This window comes from Macaca fascicularis, chromosome 10 (genome assembly GCF_037993035.2).
Source record: "Macaca fascicularis isolate 582-1 chromosome 10, T2T-MFA8v1.1".
NCBI classification, from domain to species: domain Eukaryota; kingdom Metazoa; phylum Chordata; class Mammalia; order Primates; family Cercopithecidae; genus Macaca; species Macaca fascicularis.
In genome coordinates this window covers 15,383,840-15,401,962 of record NC_088384.1, presented here as the reverse complement: position 1 = coordinate 15,401,962, position 18,123 = coordinate 15,383,840, and the positions used below count along the sequence as shown (strand labels likewise).

General features: G+C 56.6%; 1 protein-coding gene across 1 annotated transcript in view; it reads right to left on the bottom strand.

Moving 5' to 3' along the window:
- Positions 1–275: 275 nt before the first annotated feature.
- MYH9 (myosin heavy chain 9) overlaps positions 276–18,123 on the bottom strand; it is a 106,682-nt gene continuing 88,834 nt past the window's right edge. The window contains exons 23-41 of the mRNA XM_065522178.1: positions 17,478–17,615; positions 16,290–16,413; positions 14,296–14,467; positions 12,664–12,876; positions 11,946–12,090; positions 11,108–11,314; positions 10,774–10,878; positions 10,346–10,498; positions 8,986–9,234; positions 7,651–7,863; positions 7,293–7,505; positions 6,818–6,979; positions 5,620–5,748; positions 4,782–4,870; positions 4,575–4,698; positions 4,042–4,250; positions 3,323–3,431; positions 3,013–3,185; positions 276–1,781 (exon numbers count right to left, since the gene is read on the bottom strand). Coding sequence (XP_065378250.1) covers positions 1,664–1,781; positions 3,013–3,185; positions 3,323–3,431; positions 4,042–4,250; positions 4,575–4,698; positions 4,782–4,870; positions 5,620–5,748; positions 6,818–6,979; positions 7,293–7,505; positions 7,651–7,863; positions 8,986–9,234; positions 10,346–10,498; positions 10,774–10,878; positions 11,108–11,314; positions 11,946–12,090; positions 12,664–12,876; positions 14,296–14,467; positions 16,290–16,413; positions 17,478–17,615 — 3,045 coding nt within the window. The 3' untranslated portion in view covers positions 276–1,663. The remainder of the gene's footprint in view (positions 1,782–3,012; positions 3,186–3,322; positions 3,432–4,041; positions 4,251–4,574; positions 4,699–4,781; positions 4,871–5,619; positions 5,749–6,817; positions 6,980–7,292; positions 7,506–7,650; positions 7,864–8,985; positions 9,235–10,345; positions 10,499–10,773; positions 10,879–11,107; positions 11,315–11,945; positions 12,091–12,663; positions 12,877–14,295; positions 14,468–16,289; positions 16,414–17,477; positions 17,616–18,123) is intronic.

Sequence of the window (18,123 nt, the reverse complement as noted above, 5' to 3'; positions counted from 1 at the left end):
TGATCCCTCTGCCTCGGCCTCCCAAGTGCTGGGATTACAGGCGTGAGCCACCGTACCCAGCCTTGAACCAAGGTTTCTAAGATGCTCTCAGCCTCCTTGGATCTGGCCTAGCACACCTTTCCATCTTATCTTTTCTGCACAACCGCCCACAGCTAGCCCAGCCTACGCCTCAGCCAGTCTGGCTCCCTGACGATGCAGAGCCGGCACCGGCTGCAGGAGCCAGGCCCAGTCCTGTCCAGGGCCCCCTGGCCGCAGACAAACGCTACAGACACGGCTGGTAGCACATGGTTCTCTTTATTGTGATGCTCCATGGAAAACATCCGTAAACCAGCTTACTGTAGTGGTGACAGCCGCAACACATGCTAAGGCACTTTTATTATATAAAAAAGGGGTGGGGTGAGAGTTTCACTCACTCCTTTGTGACAGCAACTGGGACCTGAATTCAGAGCTTTGTAGGCATTACACAGCTTTTATATCGCTTCGTGATTTGAGAGTTTGTTTCCTTTTAAAAAAAAAAAATGCCTTCTTGCCATAAGTCTCAATGCAGCATATACAAAAGTTAGAAATACAAGTAAATTCGGCAACCAGTGTAGACCAGTGAGGACGAGCTAACTCTCTTATAAACAAAGGCAGTGAGAAAGACTCAGAATTTTATCATTTATTACGAGAAAGGGGAAAAAAAGAAAACCTTGTTTTGCTTTCAAAAATATCTGTGCAGGTGGCAGATTTTTAAACTATACGAGTCAACGGTGCAGGTAAAGGACCCTCGGGCCCAGTCCTAGAGTAGACACGAGATCGCCTGGCAGGGCTGCTGGCCCCTCTAACGCTCTGGCTGTCATACTTGGGACAAGTCCCTTAACCATTAAATATATTTGGTCCCCAAAAGTGTTGGGAGAAGCCACTGGAAGGCTGCTGGCCTTCCCTGCTTGACCCCGGCAGCCTTGCTGTGGCAGAGGCAGGCTGTCCTCGGTAAAGGAGGGGAGGGGGCATTGCACTTGAGACATTTTAGAATCAGGAGGGAGACAGTGGACAGGGGCGCTGCCTGGGACAGGGTGGGGAGGAATCCACTCCTCCCCCCACCCCAGCATTCTGTGCCCTGCACAGAGGTGGAGCCCCAGAGCCTGCTCCTTCCGGACCGCCCAGAGCCACGGGAGTGGGAGGCCCAAGGGGCAGAGGTGTGTGAGGTCACCACGTGTGATTGCCAACAGCAAAGAAAGGAGGAGTGGGGGCGCTGGTGGCAGAGGTCAGGGAGGCTGACAACTGCGGGGGTTCCGACTACCAAAACACCTTCAGTCTGAAGAAAAATAGATTCATAGAAACTCTGGCCCCTCCCCGGGGGCCTGCCCTCCTCGCCTCAACATCTTGTGCTTTTTGGCAAGAGGGGGATGAGGAGCCTGCTGGTCGCTCTCTGCCTGGGCCCGGGCCCTGTCTCTTTGGTATCAGATTCTGAGCGGGGGAGGGAGCTGGAAGGGGATGCAGCAGAGGAAGCCAAATGCCCTCAACAACACCTGGAGGGAAACAGGATGGGGGCACGGGGCTGAGGGCAGGGGGAGGCGCGTTCACAGCAGTCCCAAGAAGGTGGGGAGAGGCCTGCTGCAGGGTCTGGAAAGGGGAGGCTGTGGTGTCCGTCTGTCCATCCATCTCAGGCTGCAGGAGAAGAGGCTTATTCGGCAGGTTTGGCCTCAGCCCCATCCGCTTTGCCATCCACCTCCTCGTCGGAACCATCGCCAGCGCCTTTCCGGGCCATTCGGCGGGGCATGACAAACGGCAGGTCCCCGCGCCTGGGGGCAGAGGCAGAGGCAGAGGGTCAGTGGGCACAGACAGGCCAGGGGTGGCCGCAGCACAGCACACACATCTCAAAGCGAATTCGAGAGGGAAACCAGGCGCCTGGCTGCTCCCACCAGGAAGAAGCAAGGCGGAGCCTTGGGAGCCACAGGTGAGCTGGACAGGACCGCTCTCAGGAAAGCAGGCAAAGCTTCCCGCAAAATGTTTCGGTGTCAGACATCTTCACACACAACCATAGCACAAAAACAGTTCAGGCAAACAGGACCAATTACAACAGGAAAGGCACAGAAGTAAGTGTAAAATGCCACCCTCTGTTGCAACTCCTATAAAACCGGTGAAACCAAGACAGGTAAACAGGTGTGCTTGTTCACACAGAGTACAAAGCCGGGCACCCTCTTTCTACCACATGGCAGAAAATTCATATCCAATACTGACTCCTTATGCTTAAAAAAAGAGCACCATGAAGGCCTGGCACAGTGGCTCACGCTTGTAATTTCAGCACTTTGAGAGGCCGAAGTGGGTGGGTCACCTGAGGTCAGGAGTTTGAGACCAGCCTGACCAACATGGTGAAACCCCATCTCTACTAAAAATACAAAAATCAGCTGGGCATAGTGGTGCATGCCTGTAATCCCAGCTACTCCAGAGGCTGAGGGAGGACAATCACTTGAACCCGGGAGGAGGTTGCAGTGAGCTGAGACTGCATCATTGCACTCCAGTCTGGGCAACAAGAGTGAAAATCCATCTCAAACAAACAAACAAACAAACAAACAAGATCCCCATGAAAAAGAGGTAAGAAATGAGAATCTCAGAGAATAAGATCCTCTGCTTCAAACATTCACTACTTGTTGAGTGTTAACACTCCCTGGGAAATGCAAAGGAGCCTTTTTAACCTCTGTAGACATTGTTTATGAGGCCCGTATTCATTTTGTAGATATTTATGAGGCACCTAATATGTGCCAGGACTGGGCCAGGTGGCCTCAAGCAACTTCTAATTCAAAAGACAACAGACTTTTAGGACAGGCTAGGAATAAACTACCTAGAGTTTACTGTGTGTTGAAAACACTAAGCTGAAGCCTCAAAGGCAAGAAGTCAGAAGGGGCAGAGATTGCTTTGTGCAGTCCTTTCTTGGTGTCATTTGTGGTTTGCTTGTGGGCTGTGATTGAGGAACAAGCTACCTTTTGAGAGAAGTGCCGAGGCAAAGGGGTGGGTTGGGCGGTGGGGGCTCACCTGAGCTTGTTCTTGAGGGAGCTGACCTCGCGGTTCATGGCATCGGCCGTCTCGGTGGCGTCCTCCAGCTCGCGCTGCAGTTTCCGGCGGGAGGCGTTGGCCCGCTGGGCCTCCTCTTCCGCCTCCTCCAGCTGCCGCTTGAGCTGCTTCAGGCGGGTGGATGCCTTGTCGGCCTGTGGAGATGGACGTGTGGCCCGTGGTCCTGGTTAGGGGCTCTGGGCGTGCAGCCAGCCAGCCTCACTGCCCTGCCTGTTGCCCCATCTGCTGCCCAGCCCGGCTGCCCTTCTCACTGCCCCACCAGCGCCCGCACCTGGTCCTTGTACTGCTCGGCGTTCCTCCGCTCATCATCCACCTGCAGCAGCACATCCTTCAGCTTCTTCTCCGTCCGACGCACCTGTTTGCAGGCTGCCTGGCGCTCCCTGCATGACAGACAAGGTGGCTCAGAGGGAACACCCTCCTTCAGAGGGTCCAGCCAACAAACCCTAACATGGACCCCCCGTTCCCCGGGGCTCGCTGGCATCTAGGGATCACCTAGGGAGGCCTTTGCTGGACACCTATGTGTGCCTGGCTTCTTATGATGGGCACTGCAAAAAGCCCCATTTACAGATGGGGAAACGGGCGCAGGTAAGGGAAGTGACACACCTCAAAGGGCATCTGTGTAACTGGAAAGGAGGTTTGGGGGCCTACTGTAACCCCCATTCCCTCCAAGGAAGTCTCAGTCCTGCTGAGCCCACAGAACAACTGCCCGGGTGGGCAGGACCCCCCTCTACCTCCTGCTCTGATTCACCCTCAGAGACAGCCACCAAAGCTCCTGGCTTTCGAGGTGGAACAGAGAATCCCGTTCAAACCCCACAAACTCCCCCAACCACCCAACTGTGGAAGGGATGTGGGCCCCATCAGGAGGGAGGGAAACAGCCCCCAGCACTCAGGAGACAGAGAGCTGGTTGTGGCCCAGATTTGGGCAGGACTGCAAGGGGGCTGGAGTTTTTGCCAGGACGGCTGGAGTTGGGCGGGGTCAGGGGCACGTACTTGGTCTCGTTGTCCAGCTGCTCCTCCAGCTGTGCGATCTTGGCCTCGAGGGCAGTGATGGAGGCCTTGTACTTGGACTTGACAGTGCCCTCCATCTCCTGCAGCTTGACCTTGAGCTCCTTGTTCTGGCGCTCCAGCTGCTGCCGAGCATTCTCGTTCTTCTGGGCGTGGCTGCGCTCCAGGTTCAGGTCGGTGTTGATCTGGTCGATCTACAGAAGGAGGGCCAGTGACCTCGGGAAGGGCTGGGGCCCTGGCTGGAGGGCACGAGCAGGGCCGGAGGAAGGTGGCAGCAGGATCTCACCAAACCCTTGGGGTCCAGAGTCGTGGGTCTCCCAGAAAAGGGAGGATTAGAAACTTCTGAACACCCAACACAGAAGCCAGAGGGGACTCTTTCATGTCCAGGTGCCTGGACATGTTCCCGTAAGCACCTGGGGAGCAGCTGGCACTTGGCCTGTGCTTCTGCCGGCTGGGTCTGAGGCCAGCTCTGCCGTGGTGGCTCCAGAGCCCAGGGTAGGAGAAGGCCTGGCACCCACCTGCAGGTTGGCCTTCTTCAGCCGGTCGTTGATCAGCTCCGTGTTGCCCTGCTCCTCCTCCAGCTCCTCCTCCAGCTGGGCGATGCGGGCCTCCAGACGCCGCTTCTCCTCCAACGCCAGGGCTCTGTGGGGTGGGTGGGAAAAGTGAGGGGCCTACCCCGGGGGCACAGCTGGTCCCCCTCAACTCTGTCCCCTCACTCAGCTCACCCTTTGCCACTGCTGTTGGCGATCTCATCAGCCAGCTCATCCCGCTCCTGCTGGGCCTGGCGCTTGGCACGCTCCGCGGCTGCCAGTTCCTGCCACAAAGACCCAGAGTGTGACCTGAAGGCAGCCACAGCCCTGCAAGACCATCCTTCCCAGCCCCGGGCACCCTCCTCTCAAGCCCTTCCCCAGGCCCACCTCCCCCAGGAAGCCCTTCCTCCAGAAACCCTCTAGCTCACAGGCTGGTGCCCCCCTGCAGTCATAGCTTAAGCACCACATGTTTCTAAAACTCTTACATTTAAGTGCTAGGAATCAAGCCAGGTGCCAGGGTGTGGCGATAAGAAGTGTCCTGGCCTAACCAGGGAGACCATGTGGACAGAGGTACTCGGTGCGGCCCCTCCCTATTTGGGTGAGCCAGAGCCCGGAGTCAGCTCCGGAGGCCACAGGCAGATGGCTACACCCTGGTCGCACTCGCAGCCAGCACATCATACTGCAGGGCACCCTCCAGAGCCAGGAAACACTTCAGGACAGGCTCAGGTGAGACGGGTAGGGTGGCCTCCCAGACCCCTTCTCACCAGGCACCATTCATAGCAGGAGGTGGTGGCAGCCACAAAGCCTCATCTCATGTGAGGCATGCCAGTTTCACACACACACACTCTCATCATACCAGGGAGCCCCGCCATGTAACGGAACCCTGGAGGGAATCGTTTGTAACATGAGAGCCATCCCCAGCCAAATCCTGGAGCCCAGTCGGGACCCTAGCCCTGTCCTCAACTGAAGGCCCTACGCTGCCACCTGCTGGCTTCAGGGCAGCGGTGCCGCTCTCCACTGCAGCCCCACCCACCTCCTGCAACTGGATCATCTCGGCCTCCATGCTCTTCAGCTTCTTCTCGTTCTCTTTGGCCTGGGCCAGGATCTCCTCACGGGAGGCGCGGGTGTCATCCAGCTCGCGCATGCAGTCCTTCATCTGGGCCTGGGGTGGGGACAGAGGCTTGGCACCCCACCCAGCTCCTTGGCCCTCCACCCCTACCCTTGTGGGTCACCTCGCCAGCAGGGCTCATGGCTGGTGCTCCGCTCGATGCTTTATTTAACCAACTAACCGTGGTGACAGGGCGAAAAGGCAACTAAAGGCAAACACCTCTGTGACCCACCCCATCATGCACACTTTGACAGTGCTGGTCACCGTGGACGTGAGCCCAAGCTGAGCTTCATTTCCTACTTTCTGTCCCCTCCTGTGGGCCGGAAGCTGGTGCCCACGGTGCCACCCCTAATGTGCACCTGCCCCTCAAAACCAGTGCCCAGCCTGCCGGGCCGTCCCCACCACAGGCAGGAAACACCTTTCCTTTTGTTATTCTCCTGTTATTTGTTAGAACAATAAAGATCTTTGCAGATAAATCCTAAATTGAGATTCCCCAAACCAAAGAGCATGACTGGCTGTGTACAGCTCAACCACACCAGTAAAAAAATGCCACCAGCAATCACAGTAGCTATGCCCACAACCCTGACCACAGAGAGGTTTTAAAGTTTTTGTGGGTTTTTTTTTTTACACTTAAAAAATTTTTTTTAAACTAAGGTTATTCTTGTTACATGATATGGTGTATCAGAGCTGTTTTTACGTGTTAATTATTCTTTAATTATTGGTGAGGTAAAGATTTCCAAGTACGTGTCCCGCACTCTGGGCTGCTGCTCAGAACCATCACCCCAGAGCCCAGAAGGCTGGAGGGTGTCAGCACCCGGCTGATTCTGGAAATCTGCATTAAGTGAGACCTTCTCGAACTCCACCCATGTCTAGGCTTGTACTTGTTTGCTTCTGTGTTTTATGTACTCAGTCATTCACCGTTTTGCAAGTCTGCTGTTGGACTATCATGTTTCCACTCACCTCCGAGCCTCTGAGTCTCTGTCAGTGAGATGGGGCTGGAAGCACCCAGGACCTTCCCAGGAGGTGCCACCCTGCCAGGTTCCTGCCCCGGGCCCGGCACCTTCACATGTAGTTGGCTGGCTTGGGCCCCGCCCACCCTCACCTGGGCCCCGCCCACCCTCACCTGCAGCTTCCGCAGCTGTTTGATGGCTTCCTCCCGGTTCTTGTTGGCTGAGTCGATGTGAGCCTCCAGGTCCTTCAGGTCCATCTCCAGCTTCTTCCGGGCAGCCACTGCCATCGAGCGCTGCTTCCTCTCATCCTCCAGCTCTGCCTCCATCTCCCGCACCTGGGGGAAGGGAAATCAACAGCTTGGGAAGCTGGACCCACTCAGAGACCCTGCCCTAGCTCTGAACTCAGGAGCCTCAGGCCAGTTCTGCAGGATCCATGGGGCCTTGGGGGGCCAGTGGGGATTACTGACCATAAGAACTCTAAGAAGGTGAGTCACTGAACCCCGAGACAGGGGGCTGGAAAGGAGGGATATGGGAGGGGAGGCGTGGTCAAGGGGCCCTAACATAATCCAAGTGGAAGGAGAGAACAGAAGCCTGCGTGAAGCCAGGGCAGCCTTGGGCACTCGTGGGGAAGCAGGAGGCCATGCACACCTGTCTGACCAGCTGCTTCTTCTTCTCCTCGCTCTGCTCATCCCGGCCCTGCAGATCCCGCTCGAACTGGGCCTTCATGGCCTGCAGGTTGACCTCCAGCCGCAGTTTGGCGTCTTCAGTGGCCTGCAGCTCGTCCTCCAGCTCTTCCAGCTGCGTCTTCATCTCCTCCACCTGCTGCTCCAGGGCCCGCTTGGACTTCTCCAGCTCGTGGACCTGAGCCCCAGAGAGCCCAAGTCAGGAGCAAAGGGACTGGCAGGTACCGGGGTCTGCGAGACCCGGAGTCTGTGCACACAGCGACCCTCTGTGATGACCCCCCTCGGGCCCCTCCCAAGAGCCTGCTGCCAGGTCCAGCACTCACGCTCTTGCCCACGTCGTCCTTGGAGCTCATGAGGTCCTCCATCTCCGTGCGGAACTGCTTGTTGAGCCGCTCCAGCTCCGCCTTCTGCTCCATGGCTTCCTCCAGGGCCCGGGCCAGCGACAGCGCCTTGGTCTCCTTCTCTCGGGCCTCCGCCTCAGCCCGGTCGCGTTCCTCTGCGTACTTGGCAGAGATGGTCTTCTCCTCTGCCAGGAGCTGGGAGAGAGGTGGGCACCATGAGGCTCAGCACCACAGGCTCAGAGCTACGGCCCCCGGCGGGGCAGAGCAGCTGGGCCTAAGCTCCCTGGGGAACGCGGAGCCCAGAGGCCACGGCGGAGAGGAGCAGATCTAGGAAGCACAGGCCCAGGGCTGTGCCCGGGACAACACACACAGTCCTGTGCATCCTCATGACGGGATGACTGCCGACTGGGGCAGGCACTGCTGCGAACGCCATGTCGTAACATCTGTTTAATTTTCATCACTTACTAATCGTAACCCTTTATGGCATGCTGCCCCTTCCATGAGAGCCCTCCAAACCTGTAAGAGCTTTGGTTCTCCTGAACCAAAGTTGGCATTTGGTTGGCATTTTTCACGGAGTGAATGCCAAGCTGGCTACCAGGAAGCCTGAACCCCATTTGTGGTCTCCTCTAACGAAAGCTTCTGTCCCCTGGCATCTGTTCTCTGTGTGCACCCACCTGGCTCTATCCTATTTCCCCAGCTTCCCTTCCTTTTGGCCCAAACCTTAATTATTCCATGGGTGGCTGACCACTTCCTAAAGCGCCAGATAGTGTATTCTTTAGAGTACGCAGGCCCTACGGTCTCTGCAGCAATGGCTCAACCCCACTACCACAGCTCAAAGCAACCAAAGACAACGCGAGAACGACGGAGTGTGGCTGTGTTCACTCCATCTTTCCCCACGAAACGCAGTGGGCTGGACCCGACTGCCGCAGTCAGCTGCCCGGTGTCTTCTACTGTTCTATCCCGCCCCTGAGTCCGCATCCCCCTCAGCTGCCCTCTGATATTTTGGAAAAGGAAGCGATATGAGTGCATAAATAAATCGTTTAAAAGACAGTCAAACCACTTAATTCCAGAAAATCTGAAAAATGTAAAAAACCAGAAAGGAAAAGTCACTCCTCAACCCATTGCAGGAAGACACCCTCTTCCACTGGCCTTCTCCCTGCGTCCCTCGACAAGCCAGAGACGGGGGGGCCTCCAAGCGCTGCCCCGCACGGCCCTCCCGGGCAAGACCTTGAGGGAGCCCAGGCTTTCTCTGACGGGCCCTTCGCCTTGGACTCAGTGCTTGAAGAAATACAAAGGACGGAGCCAGTGGCCACACACCTGGTCAAACTTCTTCTGCTTCTTCTCCAGGTTGCACGCGCTCTGGCGTTGATGGTCCAGGTCCACCAGCAGGTCATCCAGCTCCTGCTGCAGTCGCGTCTTGGTCTTCTCCAGCTTGTCGTAGGCGGCCACCTTCTCCTCGTGCCGCTGGCTCAGGCCCTCCAGGTCCTTCTGGAGCTTCCTCTTCACCTCCTCAGCGGTTTCCAGGCACCCCACACTGTCCTCCATCTTCTTCTTCATGTCGGCCACCTGGGCAGGAGCCAGGAGTAAGCAGACGCCCGAGATGGCACCTGCTCAGGTGGCACACCCGTCCCTGAGGCAGCTGGGAGCCTGCCTGCCACACCGTGGAAGGGGCACCAGGGATCCGCCCAGTTATGAAACCGCCTCCCCCAGTCACTTCCCTCTCCACGGGGGCGAGACAAATGGAGCTTCTGCAAAGGGGCATCCGTCTACCGTGTGAAGCCCGGGGGAGGTTGACCCTCAGGCCCACTGTGGGGGCTCCCAGCCCTCATCCACACCAAGCCTCTTGCTCTACGGAGACCGCTCCCAGAGAGCAGGGCCAGTGCCCTGTAGGGATGTCTGCGGGGTCCCCATCACCCAGCCCCATCCTTGCACTTGGAGATAAACCTGCAATCACGCACACTCACGGGCTGCTCCCACCCTGACTGCGGAACGGACTCCCAGCCCATCCCGAGGTGGCTCAGGCCTTCTGGCCTGGCATATGGAGGCCCAAGATAGGATCTAGAGCAGGAGCTCTGAATATATATTAGGCTACGGACCCCTTGGCAGTCTAGAGAGGCCTAGGGACTCCTTCTCATGACAATGTTTTAACAGGCATTAAATAAACATATGGGATCACCAAGGCAACCAGTACAGAAAAATGCAGTGTTCACACATTCTAAAACACCGTGGCTCAGGAAGCCACGTGCTCCTAGGTAGCACATCAGACAGCAAACTCGGCGCAGGCCCGGGAACCACGAGGCCAAGGAGCTCGGCCACAACCCTGACAGGGTAACTGGCCATTTCTACAGATGACGAGGGTGCAGTGACTGCTACCACTGTGGCTTGCTGTCTACATCCATCATGGAAGCAATGCTGAATTTCAGCTAAAGACTGGTGAAAATAAAGGTGTAAAATAGTGAAAATAGTGGTGTCCCCCATCTAAGTCCACAGACCCCTGGATTCCTCTCCTAGGGACTCAGGCTGAGAGCCCTGATGTGGGAGAGCAGGGTGGGCTTCCCTGGGGGAGAGCAGCAATGGGCTGGCCCAGTGGGCAGGGCTGTCCTGCAGTGCCCAGGCCAGTGCCCGGCCAGCAGCTCCCCAGCCTGCAGAGTCGGGCCGGTTCCCCAGGCCTCCAAACCTGGGCATGGAGGGTGGCGATCTGCTTCTCCAGGTTGTGCTTGGCCTCCTCCTCCTCCTCCAGCTGCTCCCGGAAGGAATTCTTCTCGTCCTCCACCTGCTTGAGCTTGGTGCTCAGGCTCAGCTTCTGCCGGTTCTCCTCCTGCAGCAGCTCCTACTCGCAGGTTGAGAGGGGTGTGGGCGCTCAGGAGAGCGGTGTCTGAAACCCAGGAACTCCACACCCTTGAGGAGAGAGAGGAGCTGGTCCTGCTGATTTAGGGGATGGCCACGTAAAGACCTGATGGGAGCTAGGAGGACGCAGAGACCCACCCACGGGATGAAGGAGATGAAGGAGAGGACGGGCAGTCCGATGGGTTCTGGAGCTAATGTCGTGGACACAGGGGCCTTCCTGGAGGAGTTCACCTTCTGGGAACCTGGCACCACCCTTACCTGAGTGTCCTGCAGCTGGGACTCCAGCGCGGAGAAGTCCTTGGTGAGCTTGCTGGACTTGCTGTCGGACTGGCTGAGAAGCCCGGTCACATTGTCCAGCTCCACCTGCACCGGGCGGGGAGACGCAAAGGACCATGGACCCAGCCCCACCGCTCCTGCCCCACCTCAACTCCTTTACTTTACAGCTGGACCTGAGTCACAAGCTGAAGCGTGAGGGTCTGAGGAGCCAGTTTGAGAAGAGAGACAGACACAGAGCACACATGCACCCGGGGGTCTGGGCCACCACTGCTGCTGGCACCCACTGCCCGCGCCAGGATCCCGGCGGAGGCCTCACCTGCAGCTTGGTGACCTTGTCGGCCAGCTCCGTGCGCACGCGCTCTCCCTCGTTGAACTTGACCTGCAGCTCCTGCAGCTGCGCCTCCACTTTCTTGCGCTTGTGCTCCGAGTCCCCTTTGCCCTGCAGCAGCACCTTCACCTCATTGGCCAGCTCCCCCCGCTCATTCTCCAGGGTCTGCTTTGCCTTCTCGAGGTTGGCTTTTACCTGGCGGGGAAGAAAGCAAAGACGTGAGTGGCAGCCTCCTGACACAAGGCTGGCTGGTCTGTCATCACTGGACTCGAGATCCAGACATCGCTGCTGCTGCAGCCCTGACGACGGTGCGCCTGAGTCCTGGACTCAGAAGGCTCAGGCCTCATCTGTCCTGTCCTCTTCTCTCTTGGCTGGTGGGTGACACTTGGCTCCTGTCTTCACTGCTTGGGACCTCAGCTTCCCCATCTCTAAAATAATACCTGCCCAGCCTTCTACCCTGGGTAGAGGCCAGGTTCTAGGGCACGGCACTGGTGTTGCAGATGTTAGCAATATTTATAATGCAATGAGGGGAACTGTAATTGTTTGTAGTTAGACTTCCAGTAAAGCCTGTCTGAAGTCTGATGTTCAAAGTAACGAAGTAATGTTTTCACCCTCACATAACCACATGAGACAGACCTATCATAATCTTCCCTTGTGAACAGGGAAACTGAGGCCCAAGTCACAAAGCCCCTTAGAGGGGGAGCCTGGCCTCAGAACCAGGCAGTTGAGTTGGATCCTGCAGCTGCTCTGCAGGACTGATTCGGATTCTGTGGGCCCAGCACGGGGAACCCTGCCTTCCTGCTGCGGTCTCAGGGAGGCTCCGCACCCGCTTCGTCTGCTCCAGCTGCTCCGCCAGCTCCTCCACGGCCTGCGAGTGCTTCTGTCTCATCTCCTGGATCTGGGCCTCGTGGGTCTTGGCCTCCTCCTCCAAGGTCTTCTTCAGGATGTTCACCTCCTGCTCACGTTTCGACCTGGACAGAGAAATCCCCTCAGAGTGGAGGCTGGGAGCACTGGAGCGAGGCTGTCCCTGGAGCTCTTCCCTGACCGAAGAGAGGCCTGACCAGGGCACAGGCACTCCAGGCAGCTTCTCTACCCATCAGCCCCTCCTGACCATCTATCCCATGGGCCAGCCTGAAAGACGCACTGTGAAAGGCTTCTGTAGCCTTTCAGCTTTAAAGCCCACCCTTGCCTCACCCCCAACTTTTGAGTCAGGTTCTTCAACAGGCTTTCTACTCTGTAGACAGAAACCGCTGAGGAACCAGCAGCTTCCATGCCTGCTGGCGCATAACAGGGCCATGGGGCGCGCACGTGTGTGTGTGTGTGTGTGTGTGTGTGTGTGTGTGTGTGTGTGAATGCGCGTGCGCACAGAGGCCCAGGGTCCATGTCTCCAAGCCAAGGCCCCCGTGTGTGTGTGTGTGTGTGTGTGTGTGTGTGTGTGTGTGTGTGTGAATGCACATGCGTACAGAGGCCCAGGGTCCATGTCTCCAAGCCAAGGCCCCCGTGGCTGCCCTCCCCATCCCCAGGGACTTGGTCCCAGGGCACACCTGAGCTCCTGCTGGGCAGCTGTGGTATCCAGCGTGTCCTCCAACTCTGTTTTCAGCGCCTCTAGCTCTTCCCCAAGGTCCCGTTTCTGCTTCTCAGCTTTATTTCTGGAAGCACGTTCAGACTCCAGGTCTTCCTGGAGTTCCGAGATCTGAGATTCCAGCTCCCGGATCTTCTTAAGGGCCATGTTCTTCTGGGCAGCTTCCTCTTCCACTCTGCCAAAGCGACCAGCAACATCAGTATAAGGTCAGTTTCACCTCCAAGGAGCAGAGTTTGCAGGACACGCCTGAGAGAGGTGCGGCAGCCAAAGCTGCCTCTGGTGGTCACAATCATGGCGCTTAGGGTGGCTCTCAGTAGAAACAACATCTGAGGCAACCAGACTGAAGGGCAACACCCCTCTGAGAACTAGAAAACCTCATAGAGGAATCCTTTCAATTTCCAAAGTAAGATTCACTGCTTCAAATATTTTTAAAAGTCAAATGATTTGTGGCCGGGCGCGGTGGCTCACACCTGTAATCCCAGCACTTTGGGAGGCCGAGGCGGGCGGATCACGAGGTCAGGAGATCGAGACCATCCTGGCTAACACTGCAAAACCCCGTCTCTACTAGAAACACAAAAAAATTAGCCGGGAGTGGTGGCGGGCGCCTGTAGTCCCAGCTACTCTGGAGGCAGGAGAATGGCGTGAACCCGGGAGGCAGAGTTTGCAGTGAGCCGAGATTGCGCCACTGCACTCCAGCCTGGGCGACAGAGCGAGACTCTGTCTCAAAAAAAAAAAAAAAAGTCAAATGATTTGTTAAATGGGAAGAAAAGGAAATAAAATATTACACCACAGGATGACTGTAACTCAGTAAAAATATGAAAGTGCTATGGACTTTAGATGGTTGTGAGGAGTCAACGTAGGTTCACCAATTAGAACAAACACACCACTGCACTGGGGGGTGCTGGCAGCTGGGGAAGCGGTGCGTGAGTGGGGCAGCGGAAGATGGAGAAACTTCTGCTGACTCCTGCTGTGAATCTAAAACTACTCTACAAAATAAAGTCGCTTTTTTTTTTTTTTTTTTTAAAACAGAGTCTCGCTCTGTCACCTAGGCTGGGGTGCAGTGGCGTGATCTTGGCTGACTGCAACCTCTGCCTCCTGGGTTCAAGGGATTCTCCTGCCTCAGGCTCCTGAGTAGCTGAGATTACAGTCGTGTGCCACCACCCTGGCGAATTTTTTATATTTTTGGTAGGGATGGGGGCTTCACCATGTTGGCCAGGCTGGTCTCGAACTCCTGACCTCAAGTGATCCATCCAGCTTGGCCTCCCAAAGTGCTGGGATCACAGACATGAGCCAACATGCCTGGCCAAGTCTTTTTTTTTTAAGTGTACCTATAGCAAGAAATTAGCAAAGGACTATTGTAGGTGGGTGATAGAGTTGTGGATGACTTTTTTTCAAATTACAAACAAATAAACAAAAGACAAATGAGGCCCCTCACTGTGCCCTGGGTGCACAAGAACTGCTTTGCTATGAAATAAATGGCTCTTCTAAGACAACAGTGGAAAGAATGCTCACAGCTCTCTGGTGCAGAGAACTAGGCCCAGCAGCAAGCAGGAAGGGCTGGCCCAGGCCACCTGGCCTCAGGCGGGGTCCTCACCTGGCCAGGGCGGCCTGGAGCTCCTCCTCTTTCTTGGCCAGCTGCATCTTGAGCTCCGCGATCTGCGCCTGGAGCTCAGCGATCTGGTCGCTGAGGTCCGTGGAGTCTCCCTCCAGCTTCCGGCGGGTCTTCTCCAGCTCCTGTCGCTGCTTCTCCTCCCTGCGGAGGCGCTCTGCAAGGAGCGGGGAGCCCACATAGCCCTCAGTGCCGTGGGTTCTGTCTCCGTGTCAATTACTTATACAAAATACCGAGCACTCATTATGAAACGTGTGTCAGGCTGAAAGCATCACAAATACACAGACACTCGCACCCAACTCCTGCACGCAGGAAGAGGACATCACCGCAAACTGCCAGCCCCTGGCGTGTCTCTCTCCAACTCACCCCTCGTCCTTCCCTGCCAGGAGTTAAGTACTCTCCTAAAGCTGGTGTTCGTAACCCCCTTGGTTCCCTTGAAGGTTGTACCATGTCTGTATCTCTAAAAAACATGTTCAATTTTGTGTGAATCTCAACTTTTAAGATGGAACTGCCTTGTGTGAATTCCACAGTTGGAATCACAGAGTCAGGGCTCGGTGTCTAGCTTTATAACTCTGTGATGTCACTAGGGAAAGCTACTTTCTATACCTCGTCTGAATAACAAACAAAAGGAGACGGCCTACTTCATTAGGATGGTGTGAGGGGCCAATGAGTTACTATCTTAAAAAGCACCTAGAACAGTGCCTGGCTGGTGATGTTTATTCCCTGCCATGCCTTTGCCGCCCCATCCCATGGTCTTGAGATGTAGCCCGTGAAGTTTTGCTGGAATAGATGTGTATGGACATTTATCTAGCATTCCATGATGTGAATACACCACAACTTATTTATGTACCCGTCCTGCAGCTGGCAGGCATGGGGCTGTGTTCATCGCACACTCTGATACACAACGCTGCTGCGAGCATCCTGCTCACTCTCAGCGCAGACGGCTGAGTGATGGATGGAACGGCCGGGTCACCAGCATGCCAAGCTTCAACCTCACTAGGACCGCTGGATCGTTCTCTAACGCCGTCTACCAGTCTGCAGTCCCAGCAGCAGCGTGTGTGTGCTCTGACGGCTCCGTGTCTGTGTTAGCGCTTGTTAGTGTCAACCTTTCGTGTCTGTCCATCTGGTGGGTGCCACCCCTAGACCTCCTGGATGACCAAGTCTTCCGCGCTCCTCCCAGGTGAGGCAGGGTATCTGTGGGCTACGAGATCTCTCTAGTGTCCAGACCTCTCTTCCGCTGGACCCGACTCACCTCATCCCCTGCAGATGTGAGGGGGCTGGACAAGGCTGTGACAACAAGCCGGGGAAAATCCTCCCGGCAGTCAGGCTGTGGCCTCCCTCCCCTGGGTATGAGCTCAGAGTTCCCACAATAGTCAGGGTTCTCCTGTTCCCCCAGCGCCCCTCCCTGCCACAGATCCCCGGGGCACACAGAGACAAGGCAGGATCTGTCACCCTGCCCCAAGTCAAGCAATGAGCTTCCGCAGTAACTGTCAAGGACTTTACGGTACATACGTGTTCACATGTATTTAATGAAATTTTCACAGTACCCTAGCACTGGGTCCCCTTTTTAGGTAAAACTAAAGCTCATGGAGCTTAAGTCACAGGTGTAAGATGAGCCAGCTAGTCAGTGACAGAGCTAGTGAGTCCTGTGGGCCAAACCCAGAACCTCCTAGGCAGTCTCAGAAGCTTCCAAAACCCACGGCACACGACAACAGGGCAGCGCCAAAGCTCTCCTTTAAACACACTTCATGCAGGGGGGCAACTAGCCACAGAACAACAGGGGCCTGGAGGCTCAGGCTCCCGCAGGCACCAGACACGGCTCCCCTCGACCTGTGACCTCAGGTCTGAAGGGCAGCAGCCAGTGCTGTAGTGTGGCCCAGGCTCACCCGTGAGCTGAGGAGGCCTCCGTGTTCCGGTCAGACAGGCCAGCCCCTGCCCGCCAGCCCCTGCCCATCACCTCCTGCCCGTCACCCTCTCACCTTCCAAGTCAGTGATCATTGCCTCATGCTTGTTCTTGAGCTTGGCGAGGCTCTTAGATTTCTCCTCCTCTTCCGTGAGGTTGGTGGTGAACTCAGCTATCCTGTCTTCCAGCAGTTTCTTTTCCTGGGGAGAGGGGAGTAGGCCGGCATTTAGTGTCTAAATGAGCAGAGAACACTAGCCTCAAAGCATGACTCGCCCGGAAATTTGGGGCTGAATGGAGAGGGCTTTAGACACTTGATCAAGTTCATGAGGATTTTCCTGGATCAAAGGATAATTTTGAAAGGTCACCAGCTTCCCTGAAACAGTGAGGTATATGCTTCCTCAGGATCGAAAAATGTGGGTGCCCAAGCCCTTCCCCTTCCCCTGTGGGCTTGGGTGAGAAAGGCTTCCAGGTGACAGCTAGTGTCAGCAGGGACAGATGGCTCCACTCCTTCAGGAGGCTGCCATACGGCGCTCACCTGCGCCACCAGGCCACCTTCTCCGTGCCCCTCTCTCACCTGCCAGGGGGGCCACAGCCCCTCCCCCTCTTTAGCCCCGCGGTACCCCGGGCTGCTCTCCTTGCTTTCTGTTCTGTGTGGCCCCCGCAACACCCCTGCCCAGGGGCCAGAGCTTGGCACAAGCGCCTCAGTCCTCTCATCCCAGTCCCGGGCGGACGTCCTGCCACCTCAGCCTTTGGAGCTCCCGTGGTCTGAGGAGCCCCAAAAGGTGGGGAGGCTGCCTTCTCCTCTATCTGGTTCCCCGGCTGCTATCTGCTCCCTGGGCAGACACTGACAGGGACCAGCTCATTCTCAGGAGGAACGGCTGCCGCCCAGGGACAGTGGAGGAGTACCCCACATCTCAATATAGAGCCACCAAAGTGTCCCCAACCCCACAGTGACCAACGCCTGCAATGCTGCACAGATGGCCACCTTTACAAAGGCTTGGGTCTCACGGGTGGCAAAGAAGAGCTTTCCAGAGGGGAAAGGACAAACCCTTCCCCAGGGCCCCTTCGTTTATGAGGAAATCCCTCAACGAAGGCCCATGGGACCTCCAGGGAGCACCTGCAGCGAGGCAGAAACCCTCGTGCTGCAGGCGGAAGAGCCAGGAAGCAGCAGCGGCAGGGCTGGGGTCCGGCCCGGCAAGGGTGACCACACTCTCCCATCCACGGCCCCCCTGGAGCAGCTGCAGGCGGCAGCCGCAGGCCTCACCTTGGCCAGCTTGCAGTTCTGGTCCTCCAGGATGATCTGCTCCTCCTCCAGCTTCTTCAGCTTCGCCTCAGTGGTCACCTTCTCCAGCTGCAGCTTCTGCCGGGCGCTCTCCTCCTCCTCCAGCTGCTCCTCAAGCTCCTGCCGGGGGCCAGAGACACGGTGAGGACAGCAGGCCCAGGGTCATGGCCAAGGTGAAGACAGCAAGGTCCGAAGGCCAGGTCCGAACACCAAGGAGAGGATACGAAGGTCTGTGAGCCCAGGGTCATGGCTGAGGTGGGGACAGCAAGGTCTGCAAGCCCAGGGCCACACCCGAGGCAGGGCCCAAGCCCTATTTGTAGGATTCCAGATTTCAAACTGGGACACAGGGCCAGAACACCGGTGCAATGTTCTGAAGGGTTTCCTGCAGCAAGCTCCCACCCATGAAACAGGCAGGATGCAGAGCTGCTGGCCCTGTGCCTCTCTGGCTAGCCAGGGCCAGGGCTAATGGCAGGGAAATCAAACTGGCCTTGATGCTGGCCCAGGCAGTACTCATGGAGAGATCTCAGATGCCCATGTCACAAACTACCAGCCCAAAGGGAACACCTCTCACTGAGTGCCCCAAGCAGACAGCGTGAGGAGCGGCCTCCTCGGACCCTAATTCCATGTT